The sequence below is a fragment of the Balaenoptera physalus genome (assembly GCF_965194825.1).
Source record: "Balaenoptera physalus genome assembly, chromosome: 2".
Lineage (NCBI taxonomy): Eukaryota > Metazoa > Chordata > Mammalia > Artiodactyla > Balaenopteridae > Balaenoptera > Balaenoptera physalus.
The window spans coordinates 54,810,575-54,838,574 of record NC_138883.1 but is presented as its reverse complement, the minus strand read 5'-3'; the positions used below and the strand labels follow the sequence as shown (position 1 = coordinate 54,838,574).

Here is a 28,000-nt window from a genome sequence, read left to right as displayed (position 1 = left end):
CTTAAAAATCAAAAGAGTGGTAACTCGTGGGACAGCAGGTAATGACAGGAATGCGAGTTTGGGTCACCGGTAATGTTCTGTTTCTTGATCAGGGAGCTGTTTAGATATGTATGGTGGTTTAAAACATCTCCACAGATCCTTTGACACTCCTCCCATCAGAAAATGAAGACCAATTCCCTCTCTTTTAATATGGCTGGTCTTAGTGACTCACCTCTAGCAAACAGAATGCATTGGAACTGACAACATATGATTTCCAATGCTAGGTTAGAAAAGGCACTAGAATTTCCACCTGCCTCTCTTTCTTGGGATATTCACCCTTGGTACCCAGGCACCATGCTTTGCGAAAGTCAAGGAGTCACATGTAAAGGCCTTGTGGAGGTATTGTAGTCACAGACATAACTAAGTTTCCAGTCAACAGGTAGCATCAACAGTCAAACATGGAAGTGAAGGAAACTTCTGATGATTCCAGCCCCCAGCCTTCAAATTATCCCAGCCAAGCCCTGACCGAATTGCAAATTCATAAGCAAAATAAATGTTATTTTAAGCCACTAAATTTAGGGGTGATTAGTTCTGCAAGTATATGTAACTAGAACATACAACCAGTGTGCTTACTTTGTGAAAATTCATTAAGCTGCATAATTATGATGTAGTCAGTCCTCCATATGCATGGGTTCCACATTTGCAGATTCAGTCAACTGCAGATGAAAAATATTTTTTTTAAGTTCCAGAAAGTTCCAAGAAGAAAACATGAATTTGTTGCACATTGGCAACTATTTACATAGCATTTAAATTGTATTAGGTATTATACGTAACCTAGATATGATTTAAAGTATGTAGGAGGATGTGCATAGGTTATATGCAAAGACTACTCCATTTTATTTAAGAAACTTGAGCATGCAAGGATTTTGGTGTCCCCAGGGATGGAGGAGGGCCTGGAACCAATCCCCCATGGATACCAAGGGACAACTGTATACACTTTTCCATACATATATTATACTTAGGTTTGAAATAAAAATCATATCCTGGAAACAAGCTCAAGTTTCTCATCAAATTTTTAGATTTTATTGAGATGTTTTATATAAATTCAATATTTCATATCTCCCTAACACTTTGCCTTTTACTTACAATTACATAATATAAAGAAAAATAATGGATTTTTTTCACTGCATCCCATATAGACACCTCCTAATCTCCATCAGTTTATCCTTGCACACTGCCCAATTCTGATCATTTATCATGTGTGGATGTAAAAAAAGTTGGGAAGCACTGCTACAGGAGACATCTGCCCAGGACCTCTTCTTCTATAATATAGAGTCTCATTGTCCTTTGGGGAACCACCTCCCTTTGGGTGAATCAAGGTAGCTGAGACCTGATAATTGCTCAGCTTTTTAAAAAATCCTATTATACCTCACATTCTTCCAATAAATTTCTCATTTTATTTAAGTTAGCAATATTTAGTCTCTATTCTCTGGACAGTACCTACTGATACATAACTCCAGTGCTAACACACTGTGATCTACACATAGTTGATGATGAACAAATAAAACACAAAATGTTTATAAAATGATATTGGACAACTGATTTTTGTCAAAGCACAAAGGCAACACAGTGGAAAAAGAATAGCCTTTTCAACAAATATTGCTGGAACAATTGGTTATCCATAGGTAACAAATATGAACCAAAATGCCTCATACCATAAATAAAAGTTAACTCAAAATGCATCATAGACCTAAACATACAGCCTAAACTGTAAAACTTCTAGAAGAAAACATAGGACATGGCCTTTTTGAGTTAGGTTAGGCAAAGATTTCTTAGAAATGACACTAAAGGCATAATTCATAAAAGAATAAATTGGATTTTACTAAAATTTAAAACTTCTGCTCTTAAAAATACACTGTTAAGAGAATGAAAAGACAAGCCACATACTGGGAGAAGATCTTTGCGAAGCATATATCTGACAAAGAACTTGTATCCAGAATATATAAAGAACTCTGAAAATTTAAGAAAACAAACAACCCAACTTTTAAAAAATGTAACAAAGATCTGAGCAGACACTTCACCAAAAAAGATATGCAGATGGCAAATAAGCACATAAAAGATGCTCAACATCATTAGCCATTAGGAAAATATAAATTGAAACCACAACAAGATAACACTATACACCTATTAGAATGGCTCAAATTACAAACGACTGACTACACCAAGTGTCCATGAGGACATTTTATTTTATGGAGGAAATGGAACTCAAATACACTCCTGATGGGAATGTATTGTAAAATGGTACAACCACTCTGGGAAAAAATTTAGCAATTTCTTAAAAAGTTTAACATACATCTACCTATGATTCAACCATTCCACTTCTAGATTTTTATCCAAGAGAAAAAGGAAATATATGTCCATACAAAGACTTGTACACAAATGTTCATGGCAACATTAATGGTAATAGCCCCAAACTAGACACAACCCAAATGTCCATCAACAGATGACCAACTGCAGTGCATCCATATAATGGAATATACTCATCAATAAAAAGTAATGAACTACTGGTACACAAAACAACATGGATGAACGTCAAGATAATGACACTAAGTAAAAGAAACCAGACCAGAAAAAATATAATACATACTGTCTGATTCTATTTATGTAAAACTTTAGAAAAGAAAAATGAATCTATAATGACCAAAAGTAAAATAGTGGCTGCTTAGGTGTGGGAGGCATGGAGGGATAAGAGAAAGAAATTACAAAGGCGCGTGAGGAAATTTGAGGATGATGGATTTATTCACTTGATTATAGTCATGTTTTCAAGGGGGTATACATATATAAAAACTTATCAATTTATACTCTTTAAATATGCTGCATATATTATATCTCAATTAAGCTGTCTAAAAAAACCTTCAGCTCAGCCGTCAGATTTTGAAAGGAGCAGAAAGGATGCAGAATGGAAATCTTGGTTAAAGGTCTCAGTGAACTTTGTGGTTATCGAAGTATGCCAGGAATTCATGCTTCCTCTGCCTAGCCGAGCTTCAGCACAGTTTAAGGAGCCATCTCCCTGCTATTCTCCAGAAATGGTGACAACCGCCATTATTGGGTCTGTTTTCTGTTCGAAAATGACCCAATCAGTAAAAAACGAATTCTGTGTCTTGTGAGAGATTGTCAATTAAACATATAATCCACACTTATGAACATTTGTAAAGGGCTTTCTCCTTGCAAGATAATTTTAATATTGAGAGTGAACGTTTTGTATGTGAATTCCAATACAGACACACTCGTTATTTAATGCATCAGCACCTCAGTTTTCTCACCTGTGAAATGCCATAAGAAATAAGAAAAACCAGGAAGCTAAAATGAGCAGATTTTGCCAGATTTATTAATTCTTCCTTTTTTGGGCAGAGCCTCTTTCTTCCCTCTCTGCTCTGAGAGGTGTCCATTTCTTCCCAACTCCACCAGCAGTAATTATCTTGAGTGAGTCAAGCTTCTCTCCCAGAAGTTTCATCCCTCTATCACTAGACTCCCCAAGAGAGGTCCAAGAGGAAGGTCCCTGCCATTGCCCTGGCTGGCCATTAAATTAGTCAAGAAGGTGTCCAAGACTCTACTGTGACTGGGTACCACACTGATGTCTTGGGCTGGCCTTGAGCTCTGTGCATTGTGTATTCTGGAAGTTGAGCTTCACTTTCCAGACAATCATTTTTTGTTGCACGGCAGGATGGGGAGTATCTCAACAGCATCCCCATTTCTAATTGCAAGTGGAGATAGTTTTCCAGGATGGCCTGTGTTCTCCGGAAGCAGAGCCATGTGGGCTTTGACTCTTTAAGGGAGGATACAAGAACTAGGACCCACAGAACAGGAAAAGTGGTTGTGTCCACAGACTGTAGCATTAAGAGGCTCTAGCTTCAATTTCCAGCTGTCAAAATGTGTGGGACTTTATCACCTCCAAAACTCAATTTTTTCATCTCTATAATGGGGCCAAAGCCATCTAATTTATTTAATTGTTATTAACTTCCATTATAAATTACAGCAGACTGGCCAATTATTAACTTGAACACTAAAAATAGCATTTAACACACTAACTCAATTTTTTATTAAATATATACTTAAATCAAATGCTTGAATAATTATAACTTACGGAGAAAACAAAGCTTTCCTCTTCTGAGTTAAGAATTTGAAAAGACGAGACGTAGAAGCAAACCAAAATCAAATCAAGTCCTAAAACGATATAAGCCTCAAGAAGCCAAGCAGGTTTGCCAACAAAGCTCCGCCTCCGTGCAAACTCTGCCCACTTCCGGCTGCCCCACCCACTTTCGAACACTGGAACACCGCCCCTCTCTGCGAGGTCCCGCCCCATGCACCTGATCCTGGTTCCCATTGGGCGAATACGAAAGCTGTATATACACCCAACACACGCACTTTTGGCAGGGGCGTCTTCGCGCCTGCGCAGCAGCATCGTCAGGCTGCTGGGCACTGGGACTGGGCACTGGGGACTGAGGACTGGGGACTGGGGGCTGGGGGGAGGGGGGCGGAGGTCAGGCCGAATCTTCCTCCGTAATAAGAAGCTACGCGTCCCGCGGTCCTGGCTCCGTGGGTCCGGTGGGATCGGGCCTGGGCGCTGGAGCTGCTGTGGCTGCCGCCGCGGCGAGTGCGATGGAGGCTGTGCCGGGGCCCAGCGGTCACGCCGGGGGAGGCCGAGACTGCCGGAGGTTCTAGTAGATGAGGCGGCGGCGGCGGCACGGGCTCTCCATGAGCAAGCGGCGGCGGCGACGGGTGCGGGAGCACCGGCGGTTTTCGGTCCCCGGGGAGGTACGAAAAGTCGGCTTCCTGGTGGACGGAGACTGGCCGGTGTAAGAACGCCTTCCGCGGCCCGGCCCTCCCGCCCATTACCCGCAGTCCCAGGCGCTCATCGGGCCACTGCCTGGAGGCGGGCAGGGAACGCCCAGCTCTTTCACCGGCTCCAGATTCGGGGACCCGCCCGCCGTGCGCGGCCAGCCCTCAGTGCCAGGCCTTCCCCGGCTGCGGACCCGGGGCGGGGTGGGCGTGGCCGGAGTGCGGGGGGCGGAGGTGAGCGCCCACCGCGCGCCCAGCCAGTCCTTGCGCCCAGCCCGGAGCTGCTTCGAGCGGGAGCGCAGTGCCGTTTTCCAGATTATTTTGGGGCGCTGACTCGGTAGGGTACCCTTGGGACCCCCGAGCTGTTAGGGCGTCCGGCAGTCAATGCCTTGGGCAAATGGTATGGTCCTCACGACCTGCGTGGAGTAAAGATTGTCACCCTTGGAAACGACCGCAGAAGAAATGTGTCATTTTGCCAAGGAAATAGAAGTCCAGGGAGTTTTCCAGATTTATTCAAACTGGAGGGCCTGTTGAGGCAGGGGGAAAAAGCCAGCAGAATACCTTCTCCAGGGCTTCTAAACGATGTTTCTGACCGTGTGGCCAAAACTTAAGACAATTTTAAGTAAAGCTCTTTGCAGCCATTTTTCCATCTCTTTTAGCCGCTTTTTTTTTTTTTTTTTTTTTTGGTAATTTACTTTGTAACAAATCACCACGGTACTGCAGAAGCTACACTGTCTTCTAATTCTTTCCATCCTCTCTTACCTCCTTTTTTTTCCCCCAGAAAAAGGCTAAAGAAATTAGTTTCATTTTATGTATGTGTATATATTTTTTAATATATATATATAATTGTAGTTTAATTCTCTTAGAGTGTAACTTGCTTTACAGAGCTATAGTTACTCATTTGGTCATGTCTAAAAGATAATTTGGCAAAAAATACTACAGAAATTTACAGTTCCTTTCCAGTGCAACATTTAGGAATCTGAACTCGGGCTCTTAATCCTATGACCTTGCTACAGAGTTCTTTAAAATGCAACAGAAATCAGTCAAACCATGAAGAAAGTTATTTTCATTTTTAAAGTATTTAAATGCCTTGTGATTTTTAAAAAATATGCTCTGAAGCATTTCTTCTTCATTTAGAAGAAACTGAGTTTGTGTTTCCTAGGCTCTAAATTTTCCACTCCCTCTTATTCCTAAGTGGTTAACTAGAGCCCACATGTTAGCAACTATATATAAACATCTACACTTCAGGCTAAATATAGTGTTGAATATTTTAGAGTCCATAGTATCTTGCCGAAGTCAAAAATACTCTGTGTGTGTGGTAAAACTGAATTTTAGTCTGCTTGTGTTACAAAATCGGTTTGAACTTAATTTTTCACACAAAACACATAGGTCTGCAACACTGAGTGTTGGATTCCTATTGTGCTTGGGAGGATGTGGCACTTGAAAAGATAATCAAAGTAAGACACTGACCTCAGTCACTAATTTCTCTGTTCCTATTCCTCGGATGCTTCCCATTTTCATGAAAACGGAAGGATGAAACATACTGGAAAACCCTGTGATGTTTTTAGTTTAGACATGTGTTTGTCCCAAATAAAGTAAAGCAATTTTTTCAATTCAGTTTCATTAGGACCTCATTCTTTAATTTTTTTTCAATTTTGCTTTATATAACATACATATGACACCAACATGTTTATTAGAATACTGTCAATGATGTTAAAACCAAGTGCTTAGCTATCCTCAAGGTTGGGGGAAAGATAGGTACCAGTTTAAATAGGGAGGACACCTCAGTTCATTCCCAAAACATGCAGAGAGGAATCAAGATAATTATCAAGTTCTGAATCAGCTCTTCCCAGCATGGCCTCTGTAGTTAAAATGATAGGATGTCTAGCATGGTCCTAAATTTCAAGAAAAAATCCCAAAGTGCATAGAAATGATTTTTGTTTTAGCTGTGGTACTATTCAATTAAGTTCTCACAATTACTCTTCATATGTTGTCTTTCAAAGCCAGTTGGTCATTATTCTGTAGCCCAACAAAGCATTCCATTATCAATTTCATAAGTGAAACCACACATATTATCAAGAAAATGAAGTACAGCTTATATTTTGAGGGGAGGAAGAGGTTTACATTAGGAATACACCTAACCAAATTTAGACTGTATCTTTAAATAGTTTTATTTTTATTTAGGATTTTTCTATTACAGGGTTTTCCTCTATGACTGATAAAATCTGCAATATAATTAATATAAAGGCCTATCAAATGACCATTCCATACCTCAAGAAAAGGTTGCACCTTCTTAAATGGTCTTTCCAGAGACCATGCAGTTTGCCAAAAAATGGCTCATAGCTTGAGTTGTTTTAAATTTTTTTGTTACATTGGGGGTCCATCTAACCAAATTTAATTTGAATCTTTAGATACCTTTATTTTCATTTAAACATATCTCATGCATTTAAAATATAAAGTCAAATTTACGAGTACTATCTTAAACTTTTAAAATGCAGGATGAAGACACTGTTTGAAGAGATCAAAGCATCAATTAAAAATAACTATAACCAAGATCGCTCATTTTGGAGGCCTGTTCTTCCTTGGGGAGGTGTTTTTACTATCAAAGCTGGCCGCAAAGCAGTATCCTGTACACCACTCTATGTTGAAATAAGACTGAAAAATACCTGCACCATAGATGGATTCTTGATGTTATTGTATGTTATTCTCAATGAAAATGAAAATTTCCCCAGGGAACTCTCTCTTCATTTAGGTAGAGAGTTTATAGACTGTTTTCTTTATTTAATGGACACCTACAGTTTTACAACCGTGAAGCTACTTTGGATTTGGGACAAAATGGAAAAACAGCAATACAAATCTGAAGTTCATAAAGCTTCATTAATAATTGATTTGTTTGGGAATGAGCATGATAATTTTACAAAAAATCTTGAAAATCTCATGTCGACCATACAAGAGAGTTACTGTTCCAACTGGCGATGCCCAACTCGAGTGCAGGAAGATCAGCAGCGCACAATTAATATAAAGTAAGTTGCTCTAAAGTCTGTTTTGTCACTTTTAGCAAAAATAGTATACTTTTTTATAATGAATGATATATAGAGAGATAGGGAGGTAGGTAGATAGACATGGTCAAAGTACTTCTTAAAGTACAGACCGGTGTAACAACTTACACATAAAGCAACCACGCAAATGCAAGACTCTTTATTAGGTCCCATGACAAAAATGTAACTCTTCTATTACATCCAAACATCTCAGAATTTACTTTACAAAACCAATTGATAACTATTTCACTTGCAAAGTAATGAACTATTCAGTATGCAAAATGTTTTCCTCTTGCTCAGAATTTACTAATATGACTGTGAAGATAACTAATTCCTTGTGTCACAAATTTAACCTCTTGAACAACACTTAATACTATACTGGGATGTTTCACTCTGAATGGATCTCTGTCAGGTAGGCTAGTTCTACATGAACAGGAAGATTGAAAGTACTCCATGTCATGGCCAGGGCATAATTAGAGACAGGAACCCCAAACTTGGAATGTTAATACCTGAAGAGGACCTGGATGTGAGGAATTTTTCATTGGCTAGGAAAGGTTCTGATAGCTTGCTGAGTAGTTTTGGCTTTTGGAGAGAAGAAAGACCTCCAAGCTAGTAAATGACAGGGAAGAAGGCCAATCTGGCAAGCCCTAGTAGAGTATTGGGAAACATTAATGCCCCCAGGGAACATGAGCAAGAAAAGGGATAATTGCCAATGGAGAAAAAAAACAGGACAGAAAAACAGACCCAAACACATTGCTGTCAGAAAGCCTACTTGGCCCTGTGGTCCAGGAAAACAGACCCAAACACATTGTTGTCAGAAAGCCTACTTGGCCCTGTGGTCCAGAAAAACAGCCTAATAGATTTGCTCCCTTTTGGGAATATATGTCACATACCTGAACTTATTAAATTCACATTTTCTGTATAGCATATTTAGTTTAATACTGTATTATAACATCATGCTACTTAGGGAAAGCTGAAGATATTTTTTTTAGGGTCTACCAATTAATGTCTCTCTTGTTCTGAAATACACTTTGTCCATTTTCCTGTATTGCTGATATGATGATGTTGGTTTTGAAATCTCCATCAGGGAAAAAATTGTTACTCTAAATCATAATGGACTAAAAAAAGTGTTTCAGAAATTTGCCTTGTTTTTAAAAAACTAGTATCTTTTTATATGTATATCTTTTGAAACTATAATGAAATATTTACAATCCTATATTAATACTAGTATTCTTTGCTTCTCAATAAAATATTTTTCATTATACTCTATATAACTTTTTAAGACTTTTGCGTTTTTTTTAATCCTATGTTTAAAACAACCTCTGAAGTATATAGGAAAATTTTTTTTTTTAGCAAATCAGGAAACTGAGACCAACAATGGCTGTAACTTGCATTGAGTCAGGTAACTAAGCAGCTACTCTCCTAATTCTGGGTCCTGCTTTCTTCTGTCAGGACCAGAATCCACTCTATTGAATCCTTTCGGAAATTTTTAAAGTAACAACTGCATGTTTCAGGATCAGTTTACAGAAAGATTTAATGTTTCTTGAAAGCTTCATGCATTAATGTTTATTAAGTTCAACTGGTTTCTATACTGTCTATAAGAAATACAAAGATGAGTAACAGAGGTTATACTTTGATATGTGGTTTGCTAATAATGAATGACCTGTAAAATTTGTTATCCTAATAATGTATTTACATGTAAAATATTGAAGCAGTTCTTACATGCATTTTGCAATTGTTGTAGTCCTCCCCAAGAAATTCCACATGGAAACTTGATACGACTGGCTGTGGATGAGTTATTCTGTTCCAGGATTGAACTGTGTGAAGAGTGTGGGTGAGTGTATGATAGACATTTAAGATGAAAGTATTTGTATGTTTTTTATAAAGAAACCTGGACTGGTATGTTCTTTGATGTTAATATTTTATGAAATAGCAGCTCATAAGTATTTAGAAAGCCTAATATTTTTGGAATTTTAACACCTTCTAGTTTACTATGCTATTTTATGCTGTGTTGTCATTGTCAATATCACTTTATAGAATATAATACTACAGTTACTTGATGAATACAAAGCAAATGCCTTTTCTTTTTTTCCCCACTGCTGAGTAGGTACAATAAAACCTTGGTTAACCGGAACCCAGCTAATCGGGACCCTCAATTAAGTGGATTTTTTTCTGCACTCCTCATTTAGGAGAAAGAGGTAAATGACAACCAAAAAGTTCAACGTGGTTAAAAAAAAAAGAAAAGAAAAGAAAAAGGAAATCCAAAGGGGCAGAACATATTCATCCCAGTCTCAACAATTTTTATATCTACAGTATTGTACAATGAGAATTAATATTTAGAAGGATGATCCTACACCTAATTAATCACAAAAGAAGGAAAGAATAAAATACCTTCAGTTAATTGTACTTAAGTCCAGAAAGTGAACTAGTGTATTTTTGCAACAAATACTGAAACAAAATGGTTTTCTGGTAACTTAGTTTAGTCAGTGTTTTTTAACCAAAATACTGTGCCCTCAGCATTCCGGTTAATCGAGATTTTACTGTATAATTGTGTTTGTTTTATTCTGATCCATATGCTTAATACCTGATACTACTAAGAAAACAGAATTTGCTTCATCCTAATGGCAAAAGGAAGCAATTAGGGAATTTCATCCAGTCTAAAGAAGACTGTAACAGTCATCTTATTCCCTCTCTGCCATTATTCCCGTTTGAAACCAGCCTAGAGAAAGAAAAATGTATTTACAAATAAAAACTTTTCTATCAGTCTAAAAGATACATGTTTTTATAAGCTTAGATACACATAGCTAGCCTTTCCTGGAGTTTTAAAAGTATCATTTCCTATATAGAGAATCTCAAAGTTTATTAACTCTGGGAATTAGGCATATAAGGTATTAATATAGCCATACTGTTGATATATACCCATACCTAAAATAGATAATTATGCTTATTATGAAATTATGTAATAAAGGCAACCCAGAGTGGTAAAAGGCAGCTTTGTCCCAAGTATAGTAAAGTTCATGCCTATTTTCAATTTTAGGTGTGGTGGCTTAAGGGAATTTTCCCAACGAGTGTTCTGCCACGGGGCACCCCCTTTTGTTGTCTTAAATATGCAGCATTGGAAATCTGAAGATCTGGCATATGTACCCTATTACTTGGATTTATCTGATCACAAGTAGGTGTTTTTTTGTTTGTTTTATAAAACTAGTAAAAAATAAATTTATTTCTATATTTTTCTGCTATTCTATCGTGATTTTGAGTAGCCCTTAAGGGAAATACGTATTGTTGGAAAAGTCATAGCTGTCTCTAAATTTATGTATCCTGGATAAGGTCAGAATCTACTGCAGGGAGTCATTGCTGGCAGTGTGCATAGTGGTTAGGTGCTTAGACTATGGAATAGACTATGGAATAGCCCTACCTTACAAGCTATGTGACCCTGAGCCAGTAACAACCAGTTTATACATCAGTAAATAACACCTGGGTATAAGTCAATTTTCTTATCAATTGAACAGAGATAACAGTATCTATCTGGTGCCATTATTGTGAGGATTTAATAAGATAGAACATGTGAAGTGTTTAGTACCTGAGACATAGTAAATAGTAAATTCTGGTTGGCTATTACTTGTATTTCAAGTCAAAGTAGTGTATAGTATGAGGTCATCATTTAAACATAAAATGTTACTGTCATCATTAGATTAAGATATCTGCATACAAATTAGGACATACAGGGTTCTTTTAACTTTTTGCCTTAAAAATTTTCTTGTGTGTGTTTTCTCTTATATAACAGAACCATGCAGATTATGGGTTAATCTGTTAAAATATGCTTTTAAAACTTCTTAAATTATATCAATTTTTTAAATTCTTAAACATCTTTCTCCAAATTACCAATTATAATACATGATTTTTACAGATGGATATCTTTTACAGAGAATAGAATGCAAATAATCTCAGTTTTTTATTAGTTAAGAATTTAGGGAATGTTTTTCTCAAGAACAAAGTATTGTGATTTTTCTTCTACACTTTGTCATTTAATTTGCAGGTATTTGTTGGAAGGTGCCACATTGTTTAACAAAGAGGAACATCATTATTCTGCAGCTTTTCAAATTGATGGACATTGGATGCACTATGATGGCCTCAGAAATGTGAATTTAATTTTGTTAAATAAACCCCCAGAGTTTCTCCTCTTGTCATCATTAGTTTATATTCGAGCAACAGAGAAATAAATATAGACTGATGCTAAATTAAATTGTTTTCCCTCCTGCCCATGCTCCCCCAGATGAAGGGCTTTTATTTTCTATATACTTGGTATCCAAGGAAATAGTTCAGCTATATTAGTTTCAGAGGTGTATTATCTAGTGTTTAGCCCCAGGTATATAGAGAATCTATGCAAAAATGTTTGTATTTCTTTTTTCTATATCCCAGGTTATTTTTATACAAGCATATTTTATGTTGAAATAAAATATATCTTGTAGCCTTTGTATATGTACCTCAAAGGTTTTTTACAGTTCTGTCTTTGAATCCGAGAAAATACTTCATCATTTGAATTCTCAGTTTTTCTTTTTGGATATCCAAATAAAACCTGGGTATAAGTCAATTTTCAGTTTATATAAATTTAACAGTTCAAAATGTATCTGACTGTGTTTATTTGCCCTACCTCACTATAATCCAAAGTGCACTACTGGATCTAGTATGGATTTGAATGTACAACTTATAGATGGCTTAGTCTATTTTACCTGTTGATTTGCCTAATGTTCCTGCAACAGTTTTTTAAAATACTTTGGTGAGAATGTTTTTCTGGACTTCAGTTATTTCTTTGTAATGGTAAATTACTTTAACCACTTGTTAAAGTATTAAAAACCTACCAGTGGATTTTAACTGTTAACTAAGCTCCCAAACTTATTGTTACAGATAAATTATATAACTAATCTAAATGTTTAAATTAAATGTAATAGGAGTTCTCTAGTAAAAATTTATTTTGCAGATAAGACAATTATAAAAAAAAAATGTTAGGCAAACTGTATGTTTACTAATGTTGGATGAATAATGGAAATGTAATTTAAATATGGATTTAAGAGAAAATGGGTGCCTGGGAATACAGTTGACCCTTGAACAACTCGGGGGCTGGGACCCTGACCCCCCACGCAGTCAAAAATCCCCATGTAACTTTACAGTCATCCCTCCGTATCTGTGGTTCCACATCCTCGGATTCAAACAGCCTCGGATCATGTAGTACTGTAGTACGTATTTATTGAAAAAAATACACGTATAACTGGACCCACACAGTTCAAACCCATGTTGTTCAAAGGTCAACTGTATTTCTCTTCCTAGTAAGTCATATTGGCACAGAGGAAAAAATACGTAAATTTTGGGGATAACATCTGTGTGCTCCCTTATAAGTAGTAAATTGATAGCATGAGGCTTTCTTTGATTTGTAATATAAATCACCAGAAATTTATAGTTATCAGAATATTATGTTTCTTTTCAAAGACCCTAAGTTCTCTTTTCCTTTTGCAATTTAAAGGAAAAAAATAAGTAATGTTCTCAAGGGAAAATACTTTTTGAAATCTATCATCATTTATTTTAGTGTTTTAAATAAATAGTCCATCCTAGGTTTTGGGTTGAGATTGAGCGCAATATATTTGGAGATTTCTACACAGCAACACAGTTCACTGCCATATACCAAATTACTAAGGTTTAATTCAATAAATTAAGTCTTACATTGCATTGGTGCCATGTTGAGATAACTTACTGAAGAATGAATAAATGTGAGTGCAACGTTGATGAGGATGCCTTTTTATTTTGTGTAAAAAAGGAATATTCATAGTATTTGCTCAAAATAGTGATCTATTTTATTAAAAAAATTCACCCCAGAGTTTATTTAAATTGTTCCCACATGTATTTAAATAGGATTTGATTTATAGTAAACTTTTCTGGGGACACCTTACTGCATGAATCAACTGCATGAATCAAAGTATACAAAAACACAAATATTAGCATATACATAAATGGTATCATTAACAAAATTATTCCTGATGCAGATTTATTCTTTTATGAATTGCACTTTATTTGGAATAATACTAGTTTGTCATGAAACAATGACTTACCTACCTCACAGGGTTGTTGTGAGGATTAAAATGTTTGTTAATATCTTGACTACCTTGAACATGCTAATAAAAAGAAATATTTTTTCTACCTCTTTCATGTACAGGCAAGTCTCCTAGATTCTCTATCACTAATGACCTTTTCAGATCTTTTTAAAAATTACTTAAGCAGTAGCTCATATCAGTAACGGAATTAATGTGTAATGAAATTTAAGTATGCCTTCTGGGCCCCAGATGGTTAGGATTTAAGGATAATAGGAATTTTGCTGTTATGGTGGTAATTGAAGAAATTATTCCCTGCTGACCAAATAGTGAGTAGAAAAGGGATAAAAAAATATGAAGTAAACAAGATTATCACAAAATGTGAAGCTGAGGGTATGGAAAATTTTGTATAACCTTAAACAGAGGAATCGGAATGCTGGGGGTGGGGATGGGCAAAAGATACGAGGGAATAATCAGAATACGTTTTTAATCAAAATGCCACAAATCACAACTATACCTATGGGGAGAGCAGAAATGATTTTAAAACCCTCACCTCAAGCAAAGGGAGATAAAGAACAAATAAAGCAAATTTAAGGGGAAATCTCCAACATTTAAGAAGTCTCCAACTTCTCTTCAGCCAAAGAAGCTTTACCCGCCCCCCACCCAAAACTTAACAAATAATCTTAGATTTATCCTTCAAAGTAGCTTTTCATTATTTGGGTTGACTTAACATCTGAGGCATTGTCACTGGATCGGATCCAATCAAAGAGAAAGAGGAACAAAAATCACCACCACAGGCATGCTTACTAGGGTGAATCCTAGGTTCTATTTCATTCTTAAGAGTATGAGCAAACAACTAAGCTATATAAGCAGATGACTACTGTGACACATAAAAAGCTGTACGTATTGAGCATATATCAACAGTTTAGTTTTATAATTAAATGAGTTAATAACATTTAATTATTTGACAATAATTGTAATGCACTATACCTAAGCAGGAAAGGTAAACAGTTCATGTGAAAATGACTGCAATTACTACTGCTAAACTCCAGCCTAAGCAAACATTTATATTCTTCTCACCTTCCTTTGTTAAAATCAAAAGTTAAGATCACATAGCTTTTGAAGTTCATTTTAACGACTTGATGCCTTACTAACAAACAGGGTTCCTACCCACCCAACTGGCCCAGGGTTCACTGTCTGGTCAACAGGACAGCCTTTAACTTCAAATTTAATTTGATCTCAGGGAAAACAACCTTTTACTTTATTTCTGGGAAGTTGAGGAAGTTGGTGGGGAGGCCTCTGTAGCTAGAAGATTTCTTTATATGCTGATATCTACCTGAGGATATAAAATTATTTACCCTCAAAGAGCAATCAGTTCCACAGTCCATCCATTGTTTTCTCAATGAGGTCTATAAGGTAGCAAAAGGAGTACCACTGAAAATGAAAAAGTGAGCTACTCTGGTAAGGCCCTCAAAAATGATGTGGTATGGAACAAGCACTTGAGGAGCCAATGAGCTGTGCAGACAACAGTGTGGTAAAATTAGAAACCTGCTGTTTGTACGCTTAGCTATATTTTTATTACTTGCTTGTTTTCCCTTTGAATTTTGTAAAGTCTAATTTTTCAGATGATTATAAAAATAATACATAAATCGGTAAGAAATCAATAAACCCAAAAAAACTGTAAAGAAGAAAATGATCATCCATGATTTCTCCACCCAGTGATAATCATCGGTTCATACTGGTAAAGACTTTTTGAAAAGTCCAGCATGGCTCCACAGTACTGAAGAAAACTAAGAACCAAAGAGTTCGGGCTTTGAAGAAAGAAGTGTATACCCTTGGGGGCCAGCATAGCGGTGATAGAAGTAATCAGCTTGACAAAATGTGTACAGGAAAGTGAAACTCTGAAGGAAACTGCAGTGGCCACCTGTTCAGACATTTCTTTCTACCTGGACACTTGCCTTCAGATGCTTTTATTTTCTCAAATCTTCAAGAACTCATTATTCTACTTTATGAAAGATGTCATTCCTTTACGTTCCCCTACCTACATTTCAAAACTAGTATCCCAGGTGCCAGAGTTGGGAAGCAAGAAGACCCTGATGGTATAGACTGTCCCCAAACAGATACAACCAAATAGATTTTCTATATTTCCCTGTTAATCCAACAGAGAGTGTAACAAAGAAAAATCAAAGTACACTGAGCATAATTAGCTTGCTTTAAGAGTAGAGTAGGAAAAAGTTGGCTGAGAGAGTTTGTGAAGAGGGGGGAAACCAGCACGATAAATAGTTCTGCATACCCAACATATGGGAAGGAAGGAAAGGAGAAGAGGAGTGAAGGCAGGAAACACAGGAGAGTTGATTTGTGCTCAGGTCAAGAAGACACCAGGTTAAAGCTTAAATGAAATGGTTAGATGGTTAGGGAAATCTTTGCCCAAGCAGGCTAAGCTTGATTTGAGGGCTACAAGCTGGAACAAGTCAATAGCAGACGTACTTTCTCTGCAGCATCCATTTAATACATACTTAATATCCACTACTTGCTAATAGAATTAGAAATGATTTCTGCCCTGGAGGTATGCACATGTCTAAAAAGGGGGAACGGTGAGTCAATCAATGGTGACTGTACAGAGGGAAGTACTATGGCAGGGTGAGCACCTCAGGCTCTGAGTACAGAGGAGGGACAGTTCTACAGACAACTGCTGTGAGGTCTTTGAAACAGTCCTTTCCCAGGTGCTACCTAGCATCCCTGGAGGAGGTTTTGGAGGAAAGAGACTACAGATTGTTCAACTTGTGATTTCAAAGGCAATTGTAAGGTCCTATTGAAACCGCACAACTCAGATTGGGACTTGAACCACTGCATTTTAATTGAGATCACACACCAGGTCTCAGGCCTTAATGAAGCTCAAGTTCTCTATGTTTTGTCACAAAAAGAGTTCAGTGAGAGACAAAGTGATAGGTAAGAAGTGGATTTATTTAGAGAGATACACATTCCATAGAATGTGGTCCGTCTCAAAAGGCAAGAACAGCCTTGGGAGAAACACAGTCCACAGACAGAGTGTGGGCCATCTCAGAAGGCAAGAGACCCCAAAATACGGGGTGGTTAGTTTTTATCAGCTGGATAATTTCACAGGCTAATGAGTGGGAGGATTAGTCCAACTATTTTGGAGAAAGGGTGGAGATTTCCAGGAATTGGGCCACCACCCACTTTTTGGCCTTTTATGGTTGCTCTCAGAACCGTCATGGTGCCTGTGAGTGTGTCACTTAGCATGCTAATACATTACAATGAATGTATAATGAGGCTCAAGTTCTACTGGAAGCTGAATCTTCTGCCATCTTGGACCTAGTTGGTTCCAACCAGTTTTTGTTGTGTCCTCAATGGCTATGTCATTCTTTTAAAGGTTGTGCCCTGTCCCCTTTCCTTCTGTTTCATTATTGCCTCTACATCTAACTTCAAAGCCTAACCATTTTTAATTTCCATTAGAAAGCTATAAATCCTAAAATTAAAGATAAAACAAATTTCAAACCCCATCAAGTTTTTTTTTTTGATTGATTGATTGATTGCTATGTTGGGTCTTCGTTTCTGTGCGAGGGCTTTCTCTAGTTGCGGCAAGCAGGGGCCACTCTTCATCGCGGTGCGCGGGCCTCTCACTATCGTGGCTTCTCTTGTTGCGGAGCACAGGCTCCAGACGCGCAGGCTCAGTAGTTGTGGCTCACGGGCCTAGTTGCTCCGCGGCATGTGGGATCCTCCCAGACCAGGGCTCGAACCCGTGTCCCCTGCATTAGCAGGCAGATTCTCAACCACTGCACCACCAGGGAAGCCCCAAACCCCATCAAATTTTAAAAGAAATTTATTGTAGCTGAAGTTTTCCACAAAGAATTAATAATATCAAATATTTTCTAATTCTCATTGGAGGGAAGATAACTTGAGGAAAAACTGAGACAGCCATTGGGACCAGTCCTCTTTAAATACTCCTGGACTTGTGGAGGGACAGGATTGGTGATTCCAAACTCTTGCCATTTTCTTCATGAACACTAGGTGGCAGAAGCTCCCCAGTATAGAACGTAAAGGCCGGAGCAAGACCCATTCCTGAACTTTCTGGCCTTTAAAATTTGGGCAAGGCAAGTACAATTTTCCCTCAGTTCTATGACACTATAAGCACTCATAGCTTGGGGATAACATACAATGGTGTTGTCTTTGATGAGGCTGACTATGCTTTCTGCCAACAACAACCCAGCTCAAATTATACCTGTAAATTGACTTCTGGGACTTCTTCATCACTTCCACAAACCTCATGCTTCTGGCCTCCTCTCTGCTTTCTTCAACTCTTCTTTGAAAAGGGTTAGGAATTCCTGTCCCTAGAGAGTTTATGGAAATGACAGAAGACTTAATTCAGGATTGACATTTTTCACCTAGGAAAAAAATAATGGAATTTCAGACTTTTGAGGTGAATCGTGTTACATGATCACATTACCACTGGATTCTCTTTATTACCATCAGTTCTCGACTACTGATTTTCTTGATGTCAATTAGGGGAAAGAGTATGGCAGTTAAATGCCTAGACTCTGAAACCAAATTGCCTGGGTCCAAATTTGGACTCTGTCATTAGTTGTGTGGCTTTGGTCCTATTACTTAACTCTTCTGTTCCCAGTTTGCTAACTGTAAAATGGAGATAATAATAGAGTATATCTCATAAGGTTGTGGTGAAGATTTGATGAATTATTATTATACCACTTAGTGCCCAGCACACAGTAAGCACCATGAAAGTGTTTGCTACAGTTGTTTTTGTTTTTTGTTTTGGCTGTGTTGGGTCTTGGTTGCTGCGCGCGGGCTTTCTCTAGTTGCTGCGAGCAGGGGCTACTCTTCCTTGCGGTGTATGGGCTTCTCATTGCGGTGGCTTCTCTTGTTGCGGAGCATGGTCTCTAGGCACGTGGGCTTCAGTAGTTCTGGCTCGCGGGTTCTAGAGCGTAGGCTCAGTAGTTGTGGCGCACGGGCTTAGTTGCTCCGTGGCATGTGGGATCTTTCCGGACTAGGGCTGGAACCCGTGTCCCCTGAATTGGCAGGCGGGTTCTTAACCACTGCACCACCAGGGAAGTTCCACTACAGTTACTGTTGACTCCTCTTTCAATATTCTATTTTTTAAAATATTTATTTATTTATTTGTTTAGCTGTGCCGGTTTAAGAACCGCAACTAAGGTTGCAGCATAAGGGATCTTTTAGTTGAGGCATGCGAACTCTTAGTTGCGGCATGCATGTGGGATCTAGTTCCCTGACCAGGGATCAGACCTGGGCCCCCTGCATTGGGAGTGTGGAGTCTTAGCCACTGGACCACCAGGGAGGTCCTCAATATTCTATTAAGAAATTAGTAGATAAGTAGTGCTGCTGCAGAAGATGAATAAATTCTGTGTGAAGATTTCAAGTTTGTTGGCTGAAAACCAATGCTGCTATTTCTGTGGCAAATAAGCTCACAGAACAAACTATATCAGAACAGTAAAAAAAAAAAAAAAAAAAAAGTTAAATTCATGAATTAGTTTGAAAAGGAAAAACAAATAAAGCAGAAGTAAAAATGTTGGAGGAAAGTGAATAGCTTAAATTTTCCTAGATACTAAATAATAATGAAATATCATATCTTGTTCCTGCTCAAAATCGTTTATCTACCAGATACAGTCCAAAATAGTTTATCTGCCATCCGGCTCTAAAACTTTTTGAGACATAGTCCTCTATTCATTGGAAACACCTACTTTATTAGATTCTAGGACCCCTGCTTACTTAAACTCTAACTGTCCTCAGGGCACACACAAGAATATCCTTTCCAATACTTTCTTTCTAATCAGGACAGCAAAAGTGATTGGCTCAGCCTTATTTAGATCCTGCCTTACTCAATAAGGTTTAAGGCACTTTTCATGTACCCTAAAAATAAGAAGCTTTCCATGTCTTTAATTATATTTTAATATTAGACATAATTTGAACCAAAAAGAACATGAGACCAAGTATTACCTTTTTTTATGTATAAATTTATTTATTTATTTTTGGCTGCGTTGTGTCTTCATTGCTGCGTGCGGGCTTTCTCTAGTTGCGTCCAGCGAGGGCTACTCTTCGTTGCGGTGCGCGGGCTTCTCATTGTGGTGTCTTCTCTTGTTGTGGAGCACGGGCTGTAGACACATGGGCTTCAGTAGTTGTGGCTCGCGGGCTACAGAGCGCAGGCTCAGTAGTTGTGCATGGGCTTAGTTGGTCTGCGGCATGTGGGATCTTCCCAGACCAGGGCTCGAACCCGTGTCCCCTGCATTGGCAGGCAGATTCTTAACCACTGCACCACCGGGGAAGCCCCCAAGTATTACCTGTTAATAGGACCCTGCGTAGGTGAACTAATAAAAACAGCCTATAAGGTACTCTTTTCTATTGTTGATGGGAATGGAAAATGGTACGTCTTGGGAGAATTGGGCAATGTTATGGACGGGAGGTTTGTGTTTCTTCGACATTTAAATACTGAAACCCTACCCCCCGCCCCCCCACCGCTGCCGTGTTGGTATTAGGTGAGATCTTTGGGAGGTAATCATGATTAGATGAGGTCATGAAGATGGAGCCCTCATTAATGGGATTAGTGTCCTTATAAAAGTCATGAGAGAGCTTACTCCCCCTCTCTACTCTCTTTCATGTGAGGATATTAGAAGTTGTCAGGTTGCAACCCTGAAAAAGCTCTCACCAGAACCTGACCATGCTGGCACCCTGGTCTTGGACTTCCATCCTCCAGGACTGTGAGAAATAAATTTCTGCTCAGTCTGTGGTATTTAGCCTATGGCAGCCTGAACTAAAACAGGCATGATCTAGGAAAATTGCATATCACCTACACTTTAGCCCAGAAATTCCACTTCTAAAAATCTGTGCTCAAAACACAAAATGACAAACGCACAAGGCTATTCATTGTGGCATTATTTGTAAATGCAGAAGTCTAAAAACAACTCAAATGTCCATCAGCACAAGACTAGATAAAAGTCCTATGGTATATCTACACAGCAAGGTACTATGTAATTGTAAAAAAGATTAAGAATTATCTTAATATATTAACATGACATAATCTCCAGAATATTTTAAGTGGAAAAAAGTGTTTTTATAGTATGCTATTTTTTTGGTAAGGAAATGGGGAAGGATTTTTTCAAAATGAGATAATGGAACAAGCATCTAATAAAAATGATTACCTATAAAGTAATAAAAATGAACAGAGTGAAAGAGATGGAAATGCAGACAAAACTTCGGTGAATGCATCTTCTCGTATAGTTTCAACTTTGTAGTCAAGTAAATATTCCATATAATTTTAAAATAAAATTAGATTAGAAAGTATAGTTCTAAAAATTAAAACCTCAATTAAAATAGCCTCACTGTACATGAGTCAATTATGCTTTAACCAAATAAAAATATTACTTCATTTGACTCTAAAACCAGTGTTTTTATTTTTGATCCTTGTGAAACATATTCTAAGGACAAAAAATGTCACAAAGGACTCAACTACATTCATTGGTCTTATTATTTATATCAGTATTGTTATTTTGAAAACATTATAAGTATGTTGTAAAACAAATCAAATAGGTAATTAAATTATGTTAATGTTGATAGAAACCAAGATTTTCAAGCTAAGAAAAAAAACATTAAAATCCAAGAATTTAAGTAAAATAAAGTAAAATTTAAAAGGAGGCATTTCCTGACTCTGCCTATTGAATAGCCTATAAGCAAGGACAACTCAGTAGCAGAAAACACAAGCAAAACATTGGGACCTCTAAATACCATTTAGAGATTCTAGATCTGAGGAAGAAAATGAAAAGGAAAAGCCAAAACACAACAATGCTTGAATTTGATACCTGAACTGTGGTTAATAAGAGAATGAATATCCTTATTCTTAGGACATATGTGCTTAAAGTATTAAGGGATAAAAAGACAATGTATGCATCCTACTTTCAGATGGCTTGAAAAAGATGAAAGGATGATAAAACAAGTGTGGCAAAATGTCAAAAACTGGTGTACCTTGAAAAAGGTATATAGTAATTTTTTGTATTACTCTTACAACTTCTCTGTAAGTTTGTCTTTATTTTAAATTATGTGAAAATAATTCTTTAAAAGAAAGGAGGCTTTCAATGGAACTTAATCTTATACACAGGCTTAAGATGTGTTGATTGAAACACATATATTCAAACAAATATCTTTAAAAAAATCATGAGCTCATGATACTTGATCACCTTTGGAGTTTTTTAGGGCACTAATTCATTAAAGATTGAGAAAGGAATGAATCGCACAATTTCCCCAGCCTTTCCTTAATAGACCTTATCTCAAGGTACCCAAATAAGTGATGAGGAAATGCTTTCCTTTATAGAATTCCAGCTAATAAAAGCAGAAGGAATGGCAGAGTTAGAAAACTACTATTTTACAACTCAATATGATAATGGATCCAGCAGTAGTCACTAATAGCTGCTAAAACCATCTGGTGAGAGTTTGATGGGGAACTTGATAATGAAGGCATCAGGTTGACAACTGAACTCAAACTATGATTAATGTTAGCATCACTAAAAGTGGGATAACCAGACATAATATGCCTCAGATGCAATACAATAGGAGGTATATGCAGCATCAACTATGTTTGCAAAAAAAAAAAAAAAAAAAAACCTGAATCTAATGAAGACTCTGCAGCCATCAGTTTTAGTTTATAGAACATTTGCAGAATAGGACAGTAAGTCAAACAAAACACACAAAAAGCAATCTGCCAGATCTAGAATGTGGGACAATCTACTAGATGAACAATCACATATACTAACAAGTAAATGGCATGAAAAGGGGGAGGAGGGCAGTGACTGGTAGAGATTAAAATTGACTTAGGGATGTAACAGTCAAATGCAATGTATAAACCTTATTTAGATCCTGACTCAACCAACTAACAGAAAAAAAATTTTGAGACAATAAGGGAAATTTGAATACAGACTATACTAAATAATACAAAAGTATTCAATTTTTAAGTGTGATTATATCGGTGTAGCTTACAGAATGAAAATTTTGTGTCCTTATCACTTAGAGATGCAGCCTCAATTATTTACAGTCATATTATATTGCATGTTTGGGATTCTCTCTAAAATATTTCAGCCAAAAAAAAAAAAAAAGGGTGGATAAGGAAAAGTAGGATTAACAAAATGTGCTTAATTGTTGAAGCTGGGTGATGGGTACATGCAGATTCCATTTCTATTAAAAAGAAGAAAAAAAAAAAGCCTGGAAGACATATCAAAACCCATGTGTACTGTTTTAATACTACCTTGACACAGAACTCAATTTTACTCCTAGCCTTAAGAGTTTGGACTCCTGGAACAGCTTTTTGTATCCCATTATGAGTCTATTGCTGATTCCTACAATCCGCTCATCACAGTCTTCCAAACTGAGTTGAAACTTCTACTTCCATTACTGCACTGGCCCCAAACAAGAGAAGCATCTAGTAATTTTAGAAAGAACATGAGAGGCACCAGTAGAGCTCTGCTAGAGTAGCATTATCTCTTCAATTCTCCCTCCCTGAAAAAACAAACCAAAAAAAAAAACAAAACCCCAGAAAGCAACCGAGGTGTCTTTTTCATTCCTCAAGCAGATTGTAAGATAAGGCTTGTTACTCCTCTATACCTTCCATCATGTCTTTAACATATTAAGCTCTTAATAACTGTCTGCTGACAGATTTTCTGGGTAATGTAAGAGCTATCTGTGCATGTCTTAGAATTAAAAAGCAGAACTGCAAAAGCATCAAGAAATCTAAATCCAATATTTTAATATGTACTCTCAAAACATGTATTAACATACGTCATCTATAATACTTTAAATACTTCAGCATATATGTTAAGTTTCTACTTCAACTGTAGGAGTTGCCCTCACTAAGAATGCAGCTGAGGGATGGTTAGCTGGCATGCTAACCAGGAAACCCATTCTCCCGGCAGCTACAAATACATCTCTTATCCATAATTTGATCGGTATCCGATGTTTTGCTAATTAGTATACTAAATGTCAAGGGTATTTATTAGGGAATAGTGGCTTGTAGCCTAACGTGATACCAAAAAGTTGCTCTTACTGGTGAAATTAAAGTTTCAAGATATGTGGACGGTCTACAAATACATTTCCAACCCTTGTATGGACAGGTTATCAGAATCCTTTCAGGCCTGTAGTTCACAACTTCCTTAAAGATAGTACCTAGGTTTACAGCTCTTCCTTTAGGAGGCCTATTGGTTACCTGATGCTGGCCATAAAAATAACAGAAACCTCTAGAATGTTGCCATGTCTGCCTCAAGTAAACCCCTCTTATAAGGCTGGTTCAAGAATCTAAAAAGATAAAAAGCTGGGACTGCAATGAACTTATCAACTGAACTCTTTTGTGCCTGCTTTGTTAATGAATGTTTCTTTAATAAGTGTCTAAATGTGCAGCAGTATTTAGCCTAAGACATGTTTTCATTATAACCTGGTAATCAGGATGTAAAGGAGTGGCTATCCCACATCCAACTCAACTTCTGTGGCCACTATCTACCTAAAAGAACCTAAGAGTTAAGCATGACAAAGTTAGCTTGGGTCAATTCACAACAATGGACACACACAAAGTCTTGTTTTTCAAGTTTATTTTTAATATTTCACATTAAATGAAATTTAACCATACTCAGTACAGAGCATTACCACAATAGTACACACAAAGAACTTTGAAAATAAAAGACAAAAGAATACAACCTTCAACAAGTTAAATGCCACTTTACTATGTAAACAAAAATAAAACCCTGATGCTAAAAAGATACATATTCAGAGGTAAAATACGTATACAAAAACACTTAAACATTAACATAATCCACAACTAGATCACATTCTTTGCAAGAGAGTACAGATATTAGTACTCTACATCTACAAAATTTCAAAATCCTGTTAAAATCAAAACCATCTCTGGTTTATGATACAGCACAATTCATAAGGCAAAAATATAGGCATTATCATCCAGTTCTTTAATTTCATTTGTTTTTAAGGCAAACTTGGAACTTTTTGCTTAGGATTTTAAAATAAATGGGACTGAACACATGATAACTTGACAAAATTAACCATAAATTATCTCTAGTTAAATATGTATAAAATAAAAAGATATGGATAGCAATTTTTCTCTCTGCAGAGATGTAAACTGGATTTTTGACTCCATATTCACACCATTAAGAAAACCTTTAAACCTGTAATATTTAAAACTTATTGTATTCCTCACTCTTCAAATGTGAATCAATACTGAATCAATATACTGTAAGTGAAAATCTAATAAACATCCAGTCACAGAATAATTGCATCTAATTAAATCATGTCTAACTAAAGTGCTGTCTTACAAAGGAAAAAAAAAGGTTAAGAAGTAGAACTGGATGTTAACTTGATGTGTGACATCTTTATAAGTTATTAACTTTCAAACTACAGAGGTTATAGAGGTTATCACAAGTTTATTGAACTTTAAGCAGTGTATTTATTGTAGAATCTGATTTTCCTGAAAATGAGCACTTCGGTGACAATACCAGAAATCAAACACCAAAACTGAAAACAAACAGCATTATATTTACATATATTTCCTTCAATGTTAGCCAGAGCCTTGATAACATAATATTTTTTTTAAGTTTCTATAATTCTGTTTTTCTACTAGAAAATATATTATCCAATTTTAGGAAAGTTGGAGTTCTATAAATATCAGCTTTTAAATAATTCTCTTTCATGTCAATAAAACCTAATTGGACACTAGAGGACACAAATGTTTATACATAAATTGGATCTCCAATCACTTCATGATGTCAGAAATAAGGAATTAGATTCACACTTTACCATAATAGTTATTTGGGTAGAGGTCTCCCTTACTATATTTTACTCTTTGGGTGAAAAGACTATATCTTATTTATATTTCTAGCCCCCATAGCATCTAGCACAGTATCTCATATAGTAGACCCTCCATATTTGTCAAGTTATCAAAATAATTTTTCAAAACCTAATGCCATTCTCCTATTACTTTGATACCACGTCCTAAAATGTAATATTCATTCATGTTTAAAACAGTATTAGCAATAATATAAGGAACTTATATAACTATCCTTTGGGTTACATTAAAAATCACTTGAGTTCTATTACTATATTTAACAAATATTAAATAGCCAAACATTTCTAACAGATTAAGTCTTCATAACATAATTATAGAAGGCAATTATCTTCTAAATGATTAAATTAATTTCTATTTCCCACTGTTACTTTTTTCCAAAATAGTTCTGGGCAATCTTAAATAGCTTTCTCCTCCTTGCCTGAGTATATAAAATTATTTCTAAAATCTTTAACCCTGGGAATTTATAATCAAACATTTCGATCCTTTTTAACACTAGAAATGTGGCTTTAAATTCACAATTTGTCAGCAAAGTATTCATGATGAAACTTCCCACAAGCTGAACGAGAAGGCTCTATTGTAAAGTTATCAGCTGTCAGGTCATAATACTCTGGTTCTTATGCACAATTAAGTAGGTTTAGCAAACCTAAAATAAATATTTCTAAATTTGGGGGTTTTTTTTCTCTTCCTTTCACAGGGTTTCATAATTTGTTCTCTAGTATATTGCTCTTACTACTGCCCAAAATGTTTCACATTTAGTCTTCACTGAGAAGAAATTTAGATTCTTCCAAAACAATGATCAACTTATATCTTTGGTCTAATTTACCAAACGATTATATATTTTATACTAATTTGATAGTGGGGATGATATGTGAGGAAAACATTGTGAAAATAAAATGTATAGTATAGATCTGTTTACAATTAAAATAAATTTCTATAGTCTTTCAAATTCCCTTATCTTCTGGGGAGAGGGGCTTAAAAACAGTGTAATAGGATGTATTTAATAATTGATTAACATTGTTAATGTTATCAAGAATAACAATTCTTTCTGATTGATATAACCAGAAAGAAAATTGAGATGGGGATTTAAAATTAAGTATGTGATGGAATCTATTTTAAATTGCTTTCTTTAAATGAAGTCTAGGCCAATCACAATAGTGCACCTTGTTTCTATTCAACAGATTTATTCAAATCAATTAAAAAGTTATTGCTATATATCATTAAGTTATTCAAACAAGCAACATAGAAAATATTCAGCCTGTCAATTTTATTAGTAGCTCCTGTTGAGTTCTTAATTAGAAAGAGACTAAAAATCACTTGCAAGGTTTTATAATCTGTGCAAATATTCATAAAGCATGAAACTACTTATATGAGTAAAGATGAGTTCACACAGTTTTGCAGTATATATTTAAGTCTACAACTGGCAGTTTATGGAAGAACAAGGAAAACTGAAAATTGCCTGGCTATAAATAGTTTTCAAGAAATAACATATATGCTAAAAATGAACCTATGTTTTATAATTACAAATGGCTTCTTAACAATAGTTCTGAACATTATGGCACTTAAGAATGCAATATGAACTTTTTCTTAGGAAACAAATATAGTTTTGTAGAGACTATAAAGAGATAGTGGGCAGTTAAAAAAAAGAAAAGAGAAAGAAAAAATCAAGGGAAGGAAAACAAAATGACTACAGTACCAAAAACACAAGTACCAACATCCTAATAAAATGCAAAGTAATGTATTCAAGATTAAGAGACATTACTAAAACATGCAAAACAAAATGAATTAACCAGTTCTTTTAAATAAGCTGTCACTTGGGTAAAGCAAACAATTTTGCTTTAAAAGATCGTTTCTTTAGTCAAAGTGGAACTGAATTTAGAACCATTACTCAAGTAAACATCAAGTTCCAGTTTTCCTCAATAACTTTAAAATATTCAGTTACCTAAGAAATGTACAAAATAATGCTTAACTGCCTAGTGCTTTATATTTAATGCATATATTTCTGTTTTTAAGAAGGGCATGTAACATCTAGCACAAGAAGAAAGAAGATAAAATATATCTTTCTTTAAATCACTATTCAGGAACCATGAAAAGCATAACAGGCCATTTGAATGTTTTTTGGATGTAAATATTAGTATAAACACTAATATTTTTAATAAGCACAAATGAACCAAGCCGGTAAAAATGAA

At 36.3% G+C, this 28,000-nt stretch overlaps 1 protein-coding gene and 1 long non-coding RNA gene across 7 annotated transcripts in view; one reads left to right on the top strand and one right to left on the bottom strand.

The window, feature by feature from the left end:
* The window catches only part of LOC309656122, an 870,723-nt gene extending 866,477 nt beyond the window's left edge, over positions 1–4,246 (bottom strand). The window contains exons 1-2 of one of the 2 annotated variants that reach the window (XR_014261148.1): positions 4,124–4,246; positions 613–695 (exon numbers count right to left, since the gene is read on the bottom strand). This is a non-coding gene — a long non-coding RNA (uncharacterized lncRNA). Of the gene's footprint in view, positions 1–612; positions 696–4,123 lie in introns of those variants that run through there. The other variant, XR_014261149.1, reaches the window with a different exon arrangement.
* Positions 689–14,058, top strand: DORIP1 (dopamine receptor interacting protein 1). Of its 5 annotated transcripts, XM_082452135.1 has the most exons (6): positions 689–5,155; positions 7,317–7,514; positions 7,617–7,841; positions 9,601–9,690; positions 10,894–11,028; positions 11,893–14,058. In XM_082452135.1, the coding sequence occupies exons 1-6, from the start codon at positions 4,341–4,343 to the stop codon at positions 12,074–12,076; spliced, it is 1,647 nt and encodes a 548-aa protein (XP_082308261.1). In that variant the 5' UTR covers positions 689–4,340; the 3' UTR covers positions 12,077–14,058. The 5 variants fall into 5 exon arrangements, with proteins under 5 accessions (XP_082308261.1, XP_082308260.1, XP_082308264.1 ...); XM_082452134.1 differs by having other exon boundaries at positions 7,317–7,841; XM_082452138.1 differs by lacking the exon at positions 11,893–14,058 and adding an exon at positions 9,964–10,054 and having other exon boundaries at positions 7,317–7,841; positions 10,894–11,003.
* The last annotated feature ends 13,942 nt before the right edge of the window (positions 14,059–28,000 follow it).

Bases quoted from the DNA above. Each gene is read 5' to 3' on its own strand.
- DORIP1 (XM_082452134.1), top strand. From the start codon at position 4,341: ATGCACCTGATCCTGGTTCCCATTGGGCGAATACGAAAGCTGTATATA. The intron at 5,156-7,316 runs GTAGGGTACCCT...TTTAAAATGCAG, and splicing joins TATTTTGGGGCGCTGACTCG to GATGAAGACACTGTTTGAAG. The intron at 9,691-10,893 runs GTGAGTGTATGA...TTTCAATTTTAG, and splicing joins GAACTGTGTGAAGAGTGTGG to GTGTGGTGGCTTAAGGGAAT.